This window comes from Anas platyrhynchos, chromosome 11, assembly GCF_047663525.1.
Source record: "Anas platyrhynchos isolate ZD024472 breed Pekin duck chromosome 11, IASCAAS_PekinDuck_T2T, whole genome shotgun sequence".
NCBI classification, from domain to species: domain Eukaryota; kingdom Metazoa; phylum Chordata; class Aves; order Anseriformes; family Anatidae; genus Anas; species Anas platyrhynchos.
Window position 1 is genome coordinate 15,438,185 of NC_092597.1, and position 18,045 is coordinate 15,456,229.

Consider the following 18,045-nt stretch of genomic DNA (forward strand, 5'->3'; position numbering starts at 1 on the left):
AAAAGTCATCACCCCCAGAGGAATGTGAACTCTTGCCAATTACTCTCTGAACAAGACAGAGGAGAGAGCAATACGAAGGGAATCAAAATCTTTATGGGCAAACTGGATTGAACGCAGCTTCAGTATATGAAGCCCTAGTTGGTTCTATAGGCCAGTAGTGACAGCATTGCCTAGAGAGGGGATTCAATTTAACATGCGCCACAGCTGTAGTAACTTCTTCCTATATGCATAAATGACCTCCAACTAGCTGTCAAAACCCTGCTTTTCTTTTTTCTACTGTCTTTAGGCTGGGCTTGCACAATCCTCCCAAGAAAGGTGGAGAGCTATTCTTTGTAACTTTGTCTAGAGCCTGCTAATTAACTCAGACACAACAGCTCTGAATCTGGACTGCTCTACAAAGGACACTTATTAGGCCTTTCCTAACTTCAGGGTTGAATATCAAGCAGTTATTAGAGCAGCAATACAGAGAGTAACTTGTCCTGACCTAGTTCTTGAATGAAAGTAGCTATGGTGTTGTGCATACAAAGTGTATGGAACAACTGTCAAACATTTAAGTATTTGAGATTCACAACTTATTAGATAAATGCCAGACAACTCAGGCTACAGGTGCTATACTTGTGCTTCTGGGTTTGAACAGTGAAAGGGCTATTGCCAAAGCACGTGCATCTCTTGAAAAGATTCTAGGTACCAGAGCCAAGAAGCAAGGCTGTTGTGAACCAGGGTTAGGCACCTACATTTTGTTTAGGTAATTAAGCAGTAGCCAGGGGAGAAGAAAGAAAACAGTGTAACAGCTTGACCTACCACAGTTATTTATATCAAGACCTGTACAGTAGTTCAAGCATTTTACTGTTGTCACTTCATATTGGTTTTTGCTTGTTCTTTAAAGAGAAGTCATCTCATCCGAAATAATACTCTTAAACTCATTACAATTCAGCATTACTTAGAAAAGTGAGTGATAAGGGTAAACAGGACAGCATGGTATAGCATGGAAAGTTGCTTCAAGCCATGCAGGCATATGTAATGCTTCAGGGTTTTGAGCCACTCCAATAAGATTAAAGCCCAATTTTATTATTTCACTTGTAAATTAGTCTTGGACTTCAGTATTTGTACATGAAAACTCTTTAATAGTAAACTTTTTAATAGTAAAAGTTTAACATAAGTATAGCAAAGAGAACAGTATTTATTTCTGTATGAGCCTTAAAGTACAACAAAAGTTCAAATCTGCTACAATGCATTAAATCAGTAGTTTTGATGTCTCAAAATCTGACGTATTTAAATAGCTTAAATTAAGATCATTAAGCCAGTGTAAGGAAAGCCTCACATTAATAACTATCCAAATACAGACTGGATCCTAAAATCCACAATTTATTATTTTAACAAGGTAACAGATGCAGCCAGAAATCAGCATTTGGGGAGACCAGCAGTGTCAGCTGCTCATCCTCTTAACAATAAGAAAGCTAGACTTTGCATGGCTCATCAAAGCTCTTTCTTCACCATACAGCCAGCAGGTAAGCATTTTAGTAAAAAGAAACTAGAAGTAATTGAATACAGGCTGACTACATAGTCAGCAGAGGTTGTAGGTCAGCCTTTAGGTGGGCCCCAAAGCTATTAAACACAAATTACATACTGGCCAATACATAGTATTACCTCAGCTCCCCTATTAGGCATACAAATCAGACCTGCAGACATTTAGCATATAGAGACACTAAGAGCAGGTCTTTTTGATGCACCTTTTGCTGTAGTTAATGTTGGTTTATTTTTAAAATTTATTTTAGCATTTTTTTTTTCCCCAGGCACCTTAGAAGGCTGACATTTTGGGACCATTCAGAGAAAGTGCTAATATTGCTAGTTACAGTACCTTCTGTTGGAATGTTTCACATTTGCAGGATATATCTGTCCAAGTTAAGGTTCCAGCAAATCAGAACTAAAAGCTATGCTGTGATATACTGCATCCAGAAAGATCAAATACTGACATTGGTAATTTCTATGTACTGTTTCTGTATTCTAGTACATTTAATCAATGAGAGGAACATTCTACAACTTGCTTTTGATTCCTCCCCCCCCTTTTTTTTAAGCTCTAGGAAGTTCTCTAACAAGTGATCTAGGCATGTCAGGATCGAGCAGGAAACATTTCAGACACTCACCACTCTTCAGGTGAACATTTCACTTTAGCCAAGTTTGGACTTGCTGAAAGCCCACACTGTAGTGTGATCTGGCCCATGTAGTTTCCCACTCAGACTTGAAACAGAAATTGCCTGACACCATGTCAGAATACTGAGAAAGCTGAGGCAGCCTCACACTCAATTATTTATTATCTTTCTAGGACATGCATCTAACAGTTTTGTAAACTGCACCCTCCTGTTTCAGCAGGTCACAGAGACCAGATCCTTGTGCTAGGGTGGAAAGACAACTTCATACAGAGCTTATATTCTACTGTTCTTTATATCAGCAAATCTAAGACAGGGTACAGTTATCAAACAGTAGAAAGTTTCATGTTATGGATGGTTTCTTACAAAGAGGTCAGATGGGAGATTCAAATTCCAAGTTAGTTTTAGATATTGCAGAAGATATCAAAACACAAGTCTGCAATGTCACTGGAGATTGAGAAGTTTTCAGATGATCTTCTGCATCCATATTACATGACAGAACAGCTAGGATCCTCATTTTGCTGCAGAAATAAAATAAGACATTAGGCTAATGAACATGCATACTTAAAATTTATTACTGGCTAAAGACATCTTACCTATCTCTATAGTACCTTGTAGATTTAATTACTTATTAAACAAGCAAAACAGGTTTTAAAGAGTGTCAGCATCTTAACTATACTACATGGTCAGCCGGAAGGAAAATAAGTTTAAGAGTTTGAGTCCATGCAAGACCTTCTTTAACAAAAAGCTATTGAACTATTAGTACCCTAGTTCTGAGGCATCAAAACTTAACCAGCATGCAAATTCCCACTACTTTAGTTAGAGTAAGAGCAGAAGCAAAAAATATGGAAAAGCCTTCCTTAAAGCAAAGCTTTCTTTGCATCATTTTGCTGCCTGCAAGAAGTTAATTTTTTTTAGACTAAGCTACCATTATTTCAATATTACCCGTGTAATACAGAAGCATAGATATATAGTGACATACATAAATACATAGTGACACAAGTCTGATAGTAATTCAGCAGATGGAAAGGACATTAATATATGAATAGAAGTACTAGAATGGATTCTTACCATAAGTGGTATACAACTTGATTTTAACATCACTGATAAAACAGCAGATTAGAGATGTAAAGAAAAACGTTGCTTTTTCTTTCCATCATTGACTGCAGAACAAGCATGTTACTAGTGAATTAAAATGAAGTCTTTAAAATAATGAAGAGACCCTAATTTGAAGATGAAGCTTGTAGCAGTAACTCTTTAAAGCCTGGTTTCCACTGGTACAGCTTCAGCCATTTTTGTTTATGCTGCATATTAAAAGCCAGAACAGCATTATAGGCCATTATTCAATAACTTAGTAAACATGGTCTTACCCTCCTTCACAGCACAAGACTGGAAATATTACAAGAACGTAGTCAGGAGACTTTAATACCTATAAACACTAAGCCAGAGGGTATTATAATAATAGATATTTACGCAGATTTTCTGTTCTAAAGAAGGACAAGGAGATAACTAAGTAGTAAACAACTGCCTGTTATGAGATCTCAGAATACTATCTTTCTGAAGAAAGTGTACTTCCAAGTTGTTTTTAGACAGGTATACATATTATGAAGGCACAGAGGAAATGGTGGCTTTAAGGCCTGCTGCAGTAGATTATCAGTCTACCTTGCAACTGTGTGGGATCATTTTTAGCAATGGTCTGTGGTAACTCAATGTTCTGCGACAGCAGGAGGCAAAGAATGAATATTTAGCTGGACATTCTATTTACTTTGGTCCTTAGTCTACGCTAAGAAAGGAGACGATGCTATTTCAAGTCAAGAAAATCAACTCAAGTAAAATATAGCCTGTACTTTTTCAGTTGTGATCAATTTAAAGCCCTTCAGAACACTTCAGCAATTAAAAGACCGGTGTAACAGTATCTAATAGTATCAAAGTGCATTAGAAGCATTCAAGATGTTGAACTTCAGACTCATGTGATCAGTCAAAAGCCAGAGAGGCCAGTCTTTCACAAGGCACTGCAACATGCAAGTTACAGCCAAAAGGTTCTAGGTGTATAGAAGCCAAAACCTGCTCTTTCTATTGATGTATGTTAATTCTGTTAGTGTGATCTGCATCTGTACTTCAGTACCACTTGGAAGTATTGAAGGGTATTTAAGACAGAAACAAGGTTGAGATACTTATTTCACACAGAAAAATAAGAATGATTTCTGGAACCAAGCTGACACAAATGCCTCAAACTCATGCTTGGGTTTAAGAGGAGCTTAGCCAGTCAACATACCCAGAACTTTAACCTCAGCATTCCCATGCTTTTGAATGGAAGTATTAGCTTTCTTCAGTGTGAATTTAAGTTGCACACCTAAAACAGTGCCTGGACTTGCTCTTAAGTATCAGTTAAGTCACTTCATCCCATAGAAATAAGGTATTTCTAGTTAGTATTTGCATTCTGTTCTTGGGATAACAGCTTGCAAGCTTACTTACATATTTAGATCAAACAGACATTGAAGAGAGTATTTTTCATCATTTCAGTAATTAGATGCCAGAGAGCTAACACTATTTGATCATATTCAACTAATAAGCAAAATATCAATTCCGTTTGTGATGCAAAGCCATGCAAGCTACACCCTACATGGGACAAGACACTGAAGCACTACTAATGAAGCAAGCTGAGATGACAAGCATGATTCTTACTGATCTCACCTGCTAAAGGATGCTCACAGGAACCACTATCATGAAACCAAACAACATTTCTTTTTTCTTCTTTTGGTCTGACATCAAGAAAAATGGTACAGTTGTAGAATATGGATGGTACTTGGGGAAGAATTTTCATGTAATGAAAAGTGATTGGCCACTGAATAATTCTTTTGAAAGCATGCATTTAAGTTTCAGGCAGCTTACATGAGATGAAAGCTCTGTTTCACTTTCAGTTACTTCTTCACACTCATCTTGCTCACCACTTTCTTCTCTAGGTACATGTGTTAACTTCCTCTCTGCTTGTTCCTACAACACAATTGAATCACCACCAAGAACACTCAAGTGTCAAGGCACAGCAAACAAGTTTTGTATTAGGACAAAAGAAGCTAGAAACTCACTTACCTCACCTACATCTGTGATGAGAGTAACACCAATATTATACCCACTTCCCCAAGACTTCTGAGACCTCCAGACCAGATCATTAGGACCTGGGCTTACACCAGCAGCTGCACCCCAAATCTGCAACAAGTTCAAAGTGACATTCTGAAGATTCTTATTTGTAGTTGAATTAGAACTCAGAACATATCAGAACATATAAAACTTCAAGTACTCTAATACCAAAGATGCCCAGTAATAGAAACTGAAATCCAGATCAAGTTCTTATAAGGATTTTCTCATCTTTCTCTCCACATAAAATAAGGATTTTAGTTCTTTAGGCACTTACAGCAGGATCAGAAAAATCAGGTAGTAATTTAGTTTCTCTTACTACACAATTCTCCATTGCTATCTAACCTAATGAGAACAAGGGTCTTTAAGCTTTATGAAACCACTACCTACCGTAACTACTTGGCCTGCCTGAAGAGTGAACCATGAAGGAAATTTGTATGTTACATCTGACACACTTTCAAGATGTCTTTTCAACACCCATCCATGTAGTGGCTGATCCTGTGGGATAAGAAATTTCTCTCAGCATTACAGACCAACAAAACATCATACAAGTGCGAGGTGCTTTCTATCTTCAAGGTCATTAAGTCCCTCTTCTGTAGTGTGGAAGAATCTATAATCAATTTTGAGGCTGCCTTCAAATTTCTAGTGAAGTCTCCCAGTATTTTCTTAGGGTTAAGCTTAATTCCACAAGTTTAGGCACATCTATTCTTGCCTTCTGTTTAAGAAAGATCATGTTCTTACCAGGGAGATTCTGGTAAATCAAGTTGGTCACACCCATCTTTAAGTCAGACCACATGTATATAAGTATAAGCTATAATATACATAGTGATCTGTGAAAGCTTAAAAGGTAACTCAGGCTGACATAAGTTCCTAAGCTTCCAATCACAAGTTTTGAAGCTCTGATGATTAATTCTAACAATTCTTGATTTGCAGACTAAACTAATTATTTAACTGATTAGAGAAGCCCTCTCCACATTGATTAGATGCTAACCTTTTATCTGCTGTAAGCATTTTTAAGCAGCAAACTGTCATCCAGTTTACTAAAACCTTATTTAACTTACCAAGGTTAAGTAGTGCTTCCAATACTGCTACCCTGAGCCTAATGAGAAATACCTAATGGTAGGCTTCTCTATCATGGAAGCCAATGCACCTCCTGCAAAAGCATCTCCCAAACAGCCCTGTGAACAGGAAACCTGCAGGACCAGTTGCTCTTCTCTTGACATTAACCAGCTTAGTCAAAGAACAGCTTAGAAGGCCTTCCCTTTTTAAGTAGTTTGACAGTACTTTTCTCCCATCTCATCATTCTTCCCTATTGCCATCTCTCACCAAGGCACAAATCAATTCACAAGCAGTTGTACTTGGTAGTGAAGGAAGTGTAGAACTGAATGAGTACACAGACCTACCTCATCAGAGTTGTTTTTAAGCCTGACAAATTTTCCATCTGCATCAATTTCTTCAATAGATATGTTTCCTGAAGATGAAGCATGCTGAACAGTCTTAAATCCAGGACTATGTTCTCTCTTTTTGGCTTTCATTTTCCTTTTTTTCCCGTGCAGGAACCGTCGCTCTTGACTTGCTTGAGTTGCAGTGCTGTGTGAAGATGGACTAGGTGACAGCTTTAGCCTAGAAAGGAGTCAGATAACATTCACTAGAATATCCAATACATGTATTCCTACAGATACAAGCCCACACAGAACAACTGTACCCCTATAAAATGTGTGCCCTAGTGGTTTTCCAAAATTCAATACTCAAGTAGAAATGACAGCACCTAACCCTGATGGATAAGGGAGAAAGAAAAGCTGGTTTAGGCTTAAACACTCTTTGATATAGCTCTGGGATTTAGCACAAAGCTTTGAAGAAGTTTGATTCTAGGGAAGGATGTCTAATGGACCTTTCAACTTTCAGTTGGGTTTCTTATGTTATTTCATCTTAGTACATTGTATGGTAGATGTGGGATATAAACACTATTTATCTACCAGTTATACTTAAAGACCTGAATTGTGGTACTAATTGCACATTTAGTATTTGTTTCTTGTCTCTTCCACATTCTGAAGAATATACTGTTAGTGCAGAGATCATGGGTGGAGCAAGTCCTCATCTGAGGATCTTGTCATGGCCTACCTCTGTTCCTCTCCTTCCAGCATCTTTCGGTAGGCATTTATTTCCAGATCTAGAGCCAGTTTCACATCTAAGAGATTCTCATATTCTTCCAACTGTTGTTGTACCTGCTCCTGGGCTTTGGCCATTTCTTTCTCTTTTTCAGCCATACGCCTTCGATGTACATCACGATCATAATCCAGCGCCTCCTGTAGCTCCCTTATTTTTTTCTCCAAAGCAGCATTCTACAATTGAGAGAGAAAAAAATCAATTAAATTCTAACTGAAATTTAGAGAAGCACATTATTTTGAATTGGGTATTTAATTCTAAGGATATACAAGTGAAGATAGTACCTGGCTTTGATATTGATTAACTTGCAATGTCAGAGTATCAACTCTCAGCTTTGTTTCCATTAGCTCCTCCCGAGCAGCGTTGGCAAAGTCAATATTTCTTGCTGCAGAAAGCTGGGCATTCTCCACCTATGGATAAGTCACTGTTAGTAATGAGTTGCTTATGACCATGTATTTTAAATAAGGATGGAAAACCAAGCGATTTCCAGCTGTTACCTCTGGAAATAGTTATGTTTTACCTAAGTGTGCAGATACCAATAAGGTCTAGGCCAGAAAGCTTTTCAGGGAGGTTTACATGAGTTTGACGTGAACGTCAGAAGAAGTCAGCAATAATCAGGTAGGGAGAAGTGCTTGATTAAATACAAGGCCTTCATACATTTGTAACTGAAGGATAGATACGAAGTAAATGGATTCTCCAGAAGAACAATGAAGAATGCTTGGAAACTGCTTGTCAAAGCATGAAGCTAGAGGATACTAGGTATGCTTAGAGAACTATTGTTCTTCCCCAAAAGTTCTGTTACTGAACAGTTCCTGCATCACTGAGCTACTTCTAGAGCAAGTCAATCTTGAAGAAAGAAGTCAATCTTCCAAGAAAGGAAAAAACATGCAGTGAAATAAAGTATAGTCATGTTACTACAAGAAATACAAGGTTTTCCAATAGGAGACCTGAACAGAACTATATCAGTAAATTCACTAAGTTGGCATGTGGAGGAAGTCAGAGCATAGAGAAACCCAAAAAAACTATGAAGCAATAAACACGTCTGCTTGAGAGGAGTAGATCATGTGATTCTGCACTGAATATTAAAGACAGCTTAACATACCATTACTGTACACTGCAACCAACCCAGAAATCCCTGGAATCTTACCTACAACAGTGTAAGAAAAGTATTAATTTTACCTGAATGCAAGACTAATATGAGGAAAAAGACTGTACTAAGTGTCAGTAGTACTAAGTTCTACTGTCAAATTTGACACTTGAAATTCCACACTAGTTGTAGTTAATTACTCTTAAAACTTACACCTAGAAGCTCTGCACTAAATGCAAGGGCTCGGCTCCATCAGTTACTTATGATAGTGTAAATGTAATCATATTAAGGTGCAGAGAACTTTTTTACTGGCTTTTTTTTTTTTTTTAAAAAAAAGACTTACTTTTGCATTGAACGTTCGCTCCAACTCTTCTTTGTATCCTTGAATTTGTTCTTCATGCTGTTTTCTGAGCCCCTGCAGAGCATCCGAGAGCTTGCTCTCAAGGTCTTTCTGACGGCTAGACTCTATTTCTGCAATCCTGGTCTCATGGACTCTTTTTGTCTCCTTCAGTTCCTAGGAGAAAGTTTTTCAGAGAATAAGCAAGCTAAAACAGTTTAATTTGAGACTGTGGATGTACTGTACCAGTTTAGTAAACCATTCAGTACTGAAGCAGTTTTGTCATTGAGTGCATTCATCTTATATGGAGCTTAAACATTCATCCCTTGAGAGCTAAAGTATTCATCCATTAGGTCAGGTACTTCCACCTCACTAGCTGTGCTAGGTTGCTTGGCTTCCTCATTGCCAACATTGCTTAAACTACTAAATGCAGTAATCTGTATCTAATTTGGAGACTAATTCTTTGAACTAGATGAATTTATCTGCTTTTCTTAACTTAGAAGCACATGTGCATATGCTTCAGCTTCTTTAAGCTATGTTACTTCAACTATTCTTGTTTTATTCAAAGAACTAACAGCAGCTGGGTTAGAGAAATTGGAGTTTTATCACTTAAACCACACACTGAGATTCCTTCCAGAAGGAAGTTGGCTTGCATTCACTTTTTTTTTTTTTTAAGTTGTATGTCATGTACTGACTTCTCATGCAACAATGCAACACTTATCAAAGGTGCTTGGTAACCTTTAAGGAAGTAGGGAACATAAGTTGCTTATTAAGAGAGGTTTGATATCAATTATTTTAGGCTTCTAGTAAGCACCTGCAATCATTAAGTTCAACTGTAATATATGCACTTTCAGTTACACAAAGTAGTACATTAGTAGTTACCTTTAGAAGTGCATCATGAGAAAGGTCTCATATTCCAGATATCTATTGGTACTATGCCAGTTAACATAAGGCTGTGTACTTTCTTGAAGTCTTCCTAGTTAGGTAGATTTTATTGGCTGATGGACTGTCATAGGTTGACTCTAAGCTAGTTACCTTTTTAAGGATAACACACACCTTAACATTGCTTTTAAGGGCATCCAGGGGTGGTGGACAATTAAAAATATATATATTCTTGTTAATAAGCTAAAACATACGTCTTCGTGAAGGTGCTTCTGGAATGTCATTTGTTCCTGCAATGTTTTCATGCGATTTTCCAGGTCCACCCTTCTCAACACTTCATTGTGAAGATGCTTTTTGGCATCTTCCAGTGACTTCTTCAACTAGAAGAGAAAGACATAGGGATAAGCAAAATTAAGAGATCAGTCCTCCAAACTAAGATGACCATCTTATTACAGGTTATTCAACTTGATTCCTACAGCTATCAGAACTTGTTGCTTAAGTGAATTTTGACAGTTTAAGGTCTATTTCAGTGGGATCCAGCATGTTTGCAACAAAGAACCCTATTAATCATTACACAGACCATATTTCCAAGAAGGTACGCAGCCCTTCGTCCCACCAGCTAGTTTTTAACCACTGTTTTATTTCAAGTATAGAAAATAGGTTTCTGATGAATCAATTGCAACATCCATACACATTCCTCCCTTCCACATTACTAAGTACTCCAAACTTCTCCCTTACTTTCCACATCACTTGATTGATACTTCACAAGGAGAAAACTCCAACATTGGCTTTACTATGTTGACAAACTCTTAGAAGCTGCCAGTACTGGAGTGTGCCACTTTAACGATACAAGGTTCCTCTAGTTTTCATCTTAAAGACCCTAAAGTAGCTCAATAATCATAGTAAAGCATGAAGATACTATGTTGTAATACACTGATAGAATAGCAACTCAAACAGCAAAAGAGCCCACACTAGTAGTCAGTTCTTATTTGTTTTAACTAGATTTGAGCATAGTAAAGCAGAGTCCATCAAATCCTCTCTTTCCTACAGAGGCTACAGCAGTTCACATTTCAACTTAGTTCATCATCAGAACAACAAAAAAAAAAAAACAAAACATCATTACGGTCTATGGTCATGGAATAGAATTAAAAGTACTTACAACAGACAGAAGTTCTAACGGACCAACTATTAGCAGCATTTGCTTTCAGCAAGTTTGAAGAAATCTTTTTGTCCACCTGTAATTGTCATAGGTGACAGCCTTTGCCTGCTTTTACATTTAAATCTCAACTAACTAGTTTGGGAAAAGACAAGCAAAAGCTTCAGGAGCAACAGCAAAGTTGAAATTCCAGGAACAAGTCTTACAGTGACTATTTGATCCTTTAATTCATGAAGGTCATTTTCCAAACTTCGGTTCTGATTCAAAGCTGTTGCTAAGTCAGCTTCCTTTGCATTCAGCTGAGCATCAAGGTCTCTCACACGAGCCTGTGCCAGGTTTAAGTCAGCTTCTTTTTTTGAATTCCTGCAAGTGAAAGGTTTACACTCATAAGTTACAGCTGGTGAGGGAGAAAAATTTGCTTTCAGTGTTTACCTTTATGGGGGTTTGCAGTTGAACTAAATCAGAAGAAAGGTTAAGAGTTACGCTGAGAGCACAGGGTAGGCTCTAAGGAACAAACTAGACCCTCAGAGAAGTATCATTTCTTTAACCAGAAAGATTTCTGACCCACTTTCCAGCTCACTGTGTATGAACTACATGCAGAATCCAGCTATTTTCCACAACACTACCATCAGGAAGGGAGGGACAGCACAGGTCCCTTCTCCACAGGGAGAAACTAGTCACATTCAAAGCCAGCATTCACTGGACTGCACTGATGTGCCACTGCTAAACTCTTGACACAAAGACCTCCTTTCAGTAGCAAAGGCAGCCACCAGCTTCGTGGCAGAGTGCCTGTTGCCACCTCAGTACACCCTTACTGTGGCTGAGTGCCACACAGCCTGCTCCCTGTGGGGTGCACACGCCTCACAGGGAGGCCGCCACAGCACCTGAGGGGACGCAGGCCAGGTGCGGGCAGCTCAAGGCCTGCTTTCCTGAGGCAGGGTGGCAGGTGACGCCGGTCACACATGATGGTGGAGCACTCCCTCCTCTGCAGCTGAAGGAAGAAAGAAGCTCCAGCTGCTGGGGGCTCTCCCAATCTGAAAACCAGATGGGGAAGGTCCCCTCACAGCACTGAAGGAGGTCCAGCCCCTGACGGCACTGCCCTAGCACGCAGGCCCTGTCAGCCCCGCTGCCTCCTCCAGTCCCCAGCTCCCACCACACAAGTCTCCACACAGACCACCCTGCTCTCACAGCACAGAGAACCTCCTTGTGAGAGTAACTTTTCCCTCAGGAAGAATTGCAAATTCTTCCCTCCTTCATACCTCAGCAGAGTTACGGGGTGAGAGCAGCTTTACCTTCAGAAGGCCATTTCCTTCCTACCACCTTGTGCAAGTGCCCAATTACAGAGCCTTTGGGTACCTTCTGAATGGCCAAGGTAGGTTTTTTTTTTTTAAAAAAAAAAAAAACTGGCACTATAGCAGGGAAGGAATGAGCCCACAGTGAGTTCCTGTCTTTGACGAAAAAGAGGTGACAATTTCCCAGACTGCTCTAATACCAGGTTAATACTAGCACTTAGTTACGCCAGGCAACTTAGACCCAGTTACCTGACATACATCCAGAGTCCGAGTTCCTCCTCAAAACTCATATTTGACATTTTATGGAGTAAAGATTACACTTTATTTTAGCAAAATTTGTTCTGCCAAATGGCTAAGTTGTGATAATTCATACAATGAGTTTTCCAGTTGATAACTGAGCAGACCAGTTGGAGGGAGTCCAAAGTCATTCTACAGGAGTGATGGGCTCTAGAAAGCATAGAATACAGGAAAATATTGGAAAAAAAGTAAGAATTGTTTAGTCTAGAGAAGAGAAAAGTGACAGGAGACATAACAGTCTTTTATGTATGTAAAGACTGCTGCATAGAGGAAGGGAATCTGTTTTCCATGTCTGTTGTGGAAAAGGCAGGAAGTTGTAGGCTTAAATTGCAGGGAGAAATATTTGGGTTAGATGTTAGAGAGGAAGCTAATAGTAGTTCAGAAGTGAAGTACAATGCCTAGGGAGATTCTGGAATCTCCATCATCTGGAATTTGAAAAGGGTTACACAAACATCTGCTAGAAGTAATGCAGGTATGGTTGGTTCTAACACAGGCTGGGGGGGGTGAGAAGGGTGGGGGTGTGGGGCTAGATCAGGTTCTTGCTTGAGGCCTTTTCTAGGCCTGCTATTCAGACATCTGTTGATTGTCTCTATGATTTGTGACCATGATGCATAAACAAATCTTTGCTAGTAGAGGGTATTTACTCTTTACTGAGAGAGTCAAGGGAAAAAAGTATTGTAGTAACAATAGAAAGATTGTGTTGTAGTTTTCCCTTACATTTAGTTTTCTATTTCTAGGTGTTAAGTTCACCACCTGGGATATCTGCTGGTACTTGTACTATTGTAAGTACTGGTTACAATATTAACATGTACATTAATAAATTAAATGTACATTAATAACTACTTACTGACAGTATTGACTATTTCATCTTATTGTAATCTTTTTTGCAATCATTGAAGTATGCACAAGAGTGAAACTCCATTAGTGTTTTTTATATCTATTGTTTGATAGTCCACTTTCTTAACACAGGCCTTGACAAGCAACTTCAGGTTTTCTATATTCTTTCTTGACAACTTTTTTCAAGGAAACTCTGAAGTGAGTAATTTCATCTTTAATAACAGAAATTTATCAAAGTCTGGCTTTGATGCAAAGTGATTAACAGAGGTATTGACTATCACATTTCCTATAAATAAGGGTATCACATGCTTGACATGAGCTTTTAGTAAAATTATTTAAGTTCTCCAGGTACATTCAAATCACTTCAGCTTGCTAAGGACACTAACAGTACTTGACAAATTCACTCTTAGCTTTAGATTGCTAGGTTCAGTAGCAAAACATGTTAGTTTCTTTCTTCACAAGCAAGTATTATTCTCATCTTTATCTGGAGTTCTACTGTTCTTGCTTGTCGGTCTCTAAATTCAGCCAACTGATATGCTTCACCACAACTTATTTGCAAAGCATCTTTGGCCTATTTCCAATTACAACTGTTTAAGAAAAAAAGGAATGCAAACATAGTTGATTGTTGCTGAAGGTTTTAAACTCCCCACTAGTGATTAATAAGAGTCAACGGTTAACACTGCTGGGAAGTTATCTAGTGACATGCCATCCCATAAGAGTTCCAGGTTATTTAAAGGATATATATAAAGGACATGATACCCTCAAGGTAGTTTGTTCCAAGTCATCTGAGACATTTGCAGTTAGACAGCCCAGATAAAAAGCACTCAATATTAGAACTTCAGTCTAGTCCTTCCAAAAAGGATGTACTGTGCATCCTTCCTCATGGGTTATGAAGTTAACCACTTTAAAGCCTAGTTACTTTAAAGAAATAAATTTGTCCAGAAAATTACATAGCTACCAAGCCTAAAGGTTTATAAACAAAGCTGCTGTGTTATACAAACACAAAGAGCAGCAGAAAAAAATTAGAACTGGCATTAGCCTTCTCTCCTCACTGTCCAATCCACTGGTTGGTTAGATTTATGAAACAAATTTATGAGCTAAAACACAGCATGAATGAGGCAAGACCAATAACTTCCAAGCAGCTGAAAACAGAAGCTTGGAGTAAACACTGTTTTATTTCCAAGTAGAACAGCTACATATGTCCTACAGAACCTGTAGAAACCAGTATTTGTTTCACACTATAAGTGTTACAAGGAAAAGTTAGTGCCTACAGGTGCTGTGGTAACAGCTCATAGCAAGATTGTGTATGTTCATGGACATGCAAGTTTGTAATTGAGTTTGCATTACAATAGAGCATTAAAGTAACTAGCAATGCTAGTTAGTTACTTGTATATATCCAAACAGAATGTTTGCTGTTTTAATGTTTGTTCCCTGCCCTTCACTACTCATCTCCTACAAGAGATTTTGATTACACTTATGTTGGACCATCCCCTTGTTTCAGGCCTGAGGAGACTAGACAAGGAGATTCCAGGCACAGGATACAGTGCTCATGATGAGACTGTTAAGTCTGAAGCAGCAGGCAGTTCATCCCAGCAATGTGTAAATTAAAATGGAAGAGCAACCAGGACAATCTCTATGCATACAAGGTAAGTTGCTCTGCTTACAGGACTATCTAGAGGGAAACACAGAGAGAAGGTAGTGCCTGAACTATAAAGCTCAAAAGATGTGAGCAGACTCCATACAGTGACTTACCTCCCCTTCTACTATAGCTTCCTGATGCTTACCAGCATTTCTTTAGTGCTGCTTAAACACAGGTGTAGTACCAACCCAGTCAGCTCTGCTTTCAAGCAGGGCTATGCACAGAAAGCCTATCAGGATCCCAAGTTCTACAGGAGCCCCATTCCCATTGCAAGGGAGCTCTGAAGCAGCCCAGCAGTACTGGAGCAGGAGATGCTCACAGCAGTAACCCTACCACACACCTGAGGGACATCCATTAGGGTTTCTCCATACCTATGCAATCCACACCTCCAGAGTCTCACCACCACCAAGACCCAGCCACTCTGGTGGCACTGAACCCTCCCTCTCAGAAGCACGGGTCCTGGCAAGCAGCAGCACCTTCTCCTCACCCCACGGGAGAGCCCCAGGCACGAAGGCAGCCCTGGGGGAGTCCCCCACACTGCAGGGCCCGCTCGGGGCCGGGCAGGAGCGGCGGGACAGCCGGACACCGACCTGCTGTGCAGCTGCCGGTGCTCCTGGCCGATCTTGCCCAGCTCCACCTGCAGCGCGGCCCGCTCGATGGCGGTATCTTGCAGCACCCGGCGGGCATCGGCCAACTCCGCTTCGTAGCGGAACCGCAGGCAGTTCAGCTCCCGGTCGCCGCTCTCCTCCTGCTCGGCCAGCCTCTGCTGCAGCACCGATTTGTCGGCCTCCAGCGCCCGCACCCGCTCGATGTAGACGGCCAGGCGGTCATTGAGCTGCTGCAGCTCCTCCTTCTCCTGCAGCCGGTTGAGCGCCGTCGGGCTCAGAGGAGAGCTCAGCGGAGAGGAGGCAGCCCTGCGGCCGGCGGAGCGGCTCCCTCCCACCGGTGTAGAGGACAGGGCCATGGCAGCCTCCACCAGGGCCTCCCTGCTCCCGGGCCTCCCCGCCGCTGTCGCCGCTCCCGGGCCCGCCCCGCAGCCGCCGCGTATAAATAGCAGCCAGCTGCCGCCGGAGAGGGTGGGCAGCTTAAAGGGCTACGGCTGCACCCCCCCGTGCCACCGCTTCGATAATCCACGGATCTAACTTTTTTAAATTATTATTTATATTTATTTATTTATTTATTTGTTTATTTTTCACACATGCTTCGCTGCCTCTCATCAGCCCAATGATGCCGCTCGGGGAGGGCGGGGAAGGAGCTGTTGGGATGCCCACAGCAGCTCGGTGCTATCGAACAGGCTAAAAGGTCGGGAGTAGCAAAATCCCAGATTGAGGCAGATGCATCGCAGCTGCAGTGAAGCTCGCGCGCCGGCACGCCGCCCTCTCTGTGCTCTGCCTGTTCTGTCTGTTTTTTGCAGTTTGCTCAGCTGATGGAAACAAGCTAGTACCCTCTGCTTGTTTGCTTGTGGGCGATTCTAGCTTTTAGTTTCAGCTGCAGTGGCTGTCAGACATCCCAGTGCTACAGGGTTTCATATGAAAGCTGAAATAGCATGTGAAAAGGAGGGAGAGGAATGTCATCAAGGCAAACATGAGAAGCAGCCTGCAAAAATATATGCTAATTACATTTTTAAAAATGTCATTGTACAATAAGAAAGATTTTTCAGCACCTGTCATGTGATAGTTACCATTTTTCTGCAATAGCTAATAATTTTATCATTTTCATTTTCACTTACATTTCAGAGAAAAAGTGCTGTACAAATCTTCATGACTATGAGCATTAGAATCTCCAAACATTCATATAACTGTAAATTATAGTGCTTGTTGCAGCAGTTGCAAGAAACTTTCCTTAAGAGTTTAGCTTAGGTTGGTGTTATTTCCTATTTCCTGCCTAGAGGAACAGCCTTTGCCCAAACATACACCATCTAAACAGTCAGGAAGCATTTTGATTATGTTTAAATTTTATTTATTTATTATTTATTTATTTATTTATTTTTATTTTCCCCATCTATGTCTTAGGCCTATAGTCTGTGTTATGTTTAGGTGGCTACCTAGCTATGCAAAGTGACACTTCTAAGTTGCTGCCAAGTCCCACAGGTGCCAAAAGTCATTACATGCTGCACGATCACAGTGGAAGCATCTCGTATTCTGTTGCTGCTTACTTCCAGAGTGGTTTCTAGTGAAGCAATAGTCACTGTGCCAGTCTAAGTGTGAGCTGTTCTACTACAACTGTGGTGCTGTCAGGAAGTAAGCTGTACTTTCAGTCTGCAATGGCTCATCCATGATCTCAGGCTGTTACTTGAATGTTCCTCTTATGCCCTCAGCATCTCTTTGACCTTTACAGTTTTATTGTATACAGGCAGATGAACTCCTACTCTTACAGTCTAAATAGTATCAGTTGCACTCTCCAAAATAGAGCTTTGATGCCTTGACATCATCTTAGAGTTCTCTAAAAGAAAAGATGGATTTTATGAAAATTGTAGAGATAAATTCTAACTTCACTTTTTAGGTCCTGAGGCACATGACATGGGAGAACAACATAGTTGGCCCCAAAATTGTAGCTAGGGATTTTGGACTTAGGTTATGTATATCCCTGGATACAAAGTTACACAAAGTAGATGAGGGAATAGAAGAAGATACGGATTTTCATCAAGATTTGGTTCTGAACTTCATTACACATTTGCACAAAAAGCAAAAGACCATTTCAGTGCTACAAGTATATCTAGCAGAGTAATGGCATATGGCCAGGCTGAGCTCCTCTGGTTCTTGTCCTAGCAATAGCATCAGGAAATTCTTTTCTGCAAAGCAGTTCCAGTTTTTCCTATTTTGTTGTAATGAGCACTTGTTTGTTTTTCATTGTCAGTAGAAAGCTCAATTAAAAAAAAAAAAAAAAGTATGATTTAAATCTGAGTATGTACCTCCAGGATGAAGATGAGTATGTCCGAGGGTATGCTTAGGCTTTGAAACTTCAGTCCTCTACAAGGAACACTGAGGTCGTATGTCATTGTCACGTTTGATGGTTGCATGACTGGCCAGCTGTTCAAATACAATTGTATGGTTTTGGAACAGAAGCAGAA

General features: G+C 40.1%; 1 protein-coding gene across 5 annotated transcripts; it reads right to left on the minus strand.

Annotated features, from left to right (window-relative positions):
- Positions 1 to 702: 702 nt before the first annotated feature.
- On the minus strand, positions 703 to 16,063 carry LOC101795095 (lamin-B3). 5 transcript variants are annotated; one of them, XM_027466447.3, is made up of 12 exons: positions 15,566 to 16,063; positions 11,117 to 11,273; positions 10,009 to 10,134; positions 8,879 to 9,049; positions 7,733 to 7,858; positions 7,404 to 7,624; positions 6,686 to 6,905; positions 5,673 to 5,780; positions 5,238 to 5,354; positions 5,040 to 5,141; positions 4,842 to 4,952; positions 703 to 2,668 (listed from the first exon to the last, which is right to left on the minus strand). In XM_027466447.3, exons 1-11 carry the CDS (start codon positions 15,937 to 15,939, stop codon positions 4,845 to 4,847), a joined length of 1,830 nt encoding a protein of 609 aa, XP_027322248.1. In that variant the 5' UTR covers positions 15,940 to 16,063; the 3' UTR covers positions 703 to 2,668; positions 4,842 to 4,844. The 5 variants fall into 5 exon arrangements, with proteins under 5 accessions (XP_027322248.1, XP_027322249.1, XP_027322250.1 ...); XM_027466448.3 differs by having other exon boundaries at positions 4,842 to 4,909; positions 15,566 to 16,061; XM_027466449.3 differs by lacking the exon at positions 4,842 to 4,952 and having other exon boundaries at positions 15,566 to 16,059.
- Positions 16,064 to 18,045: the final 1,982 nt, after the last annotated feature.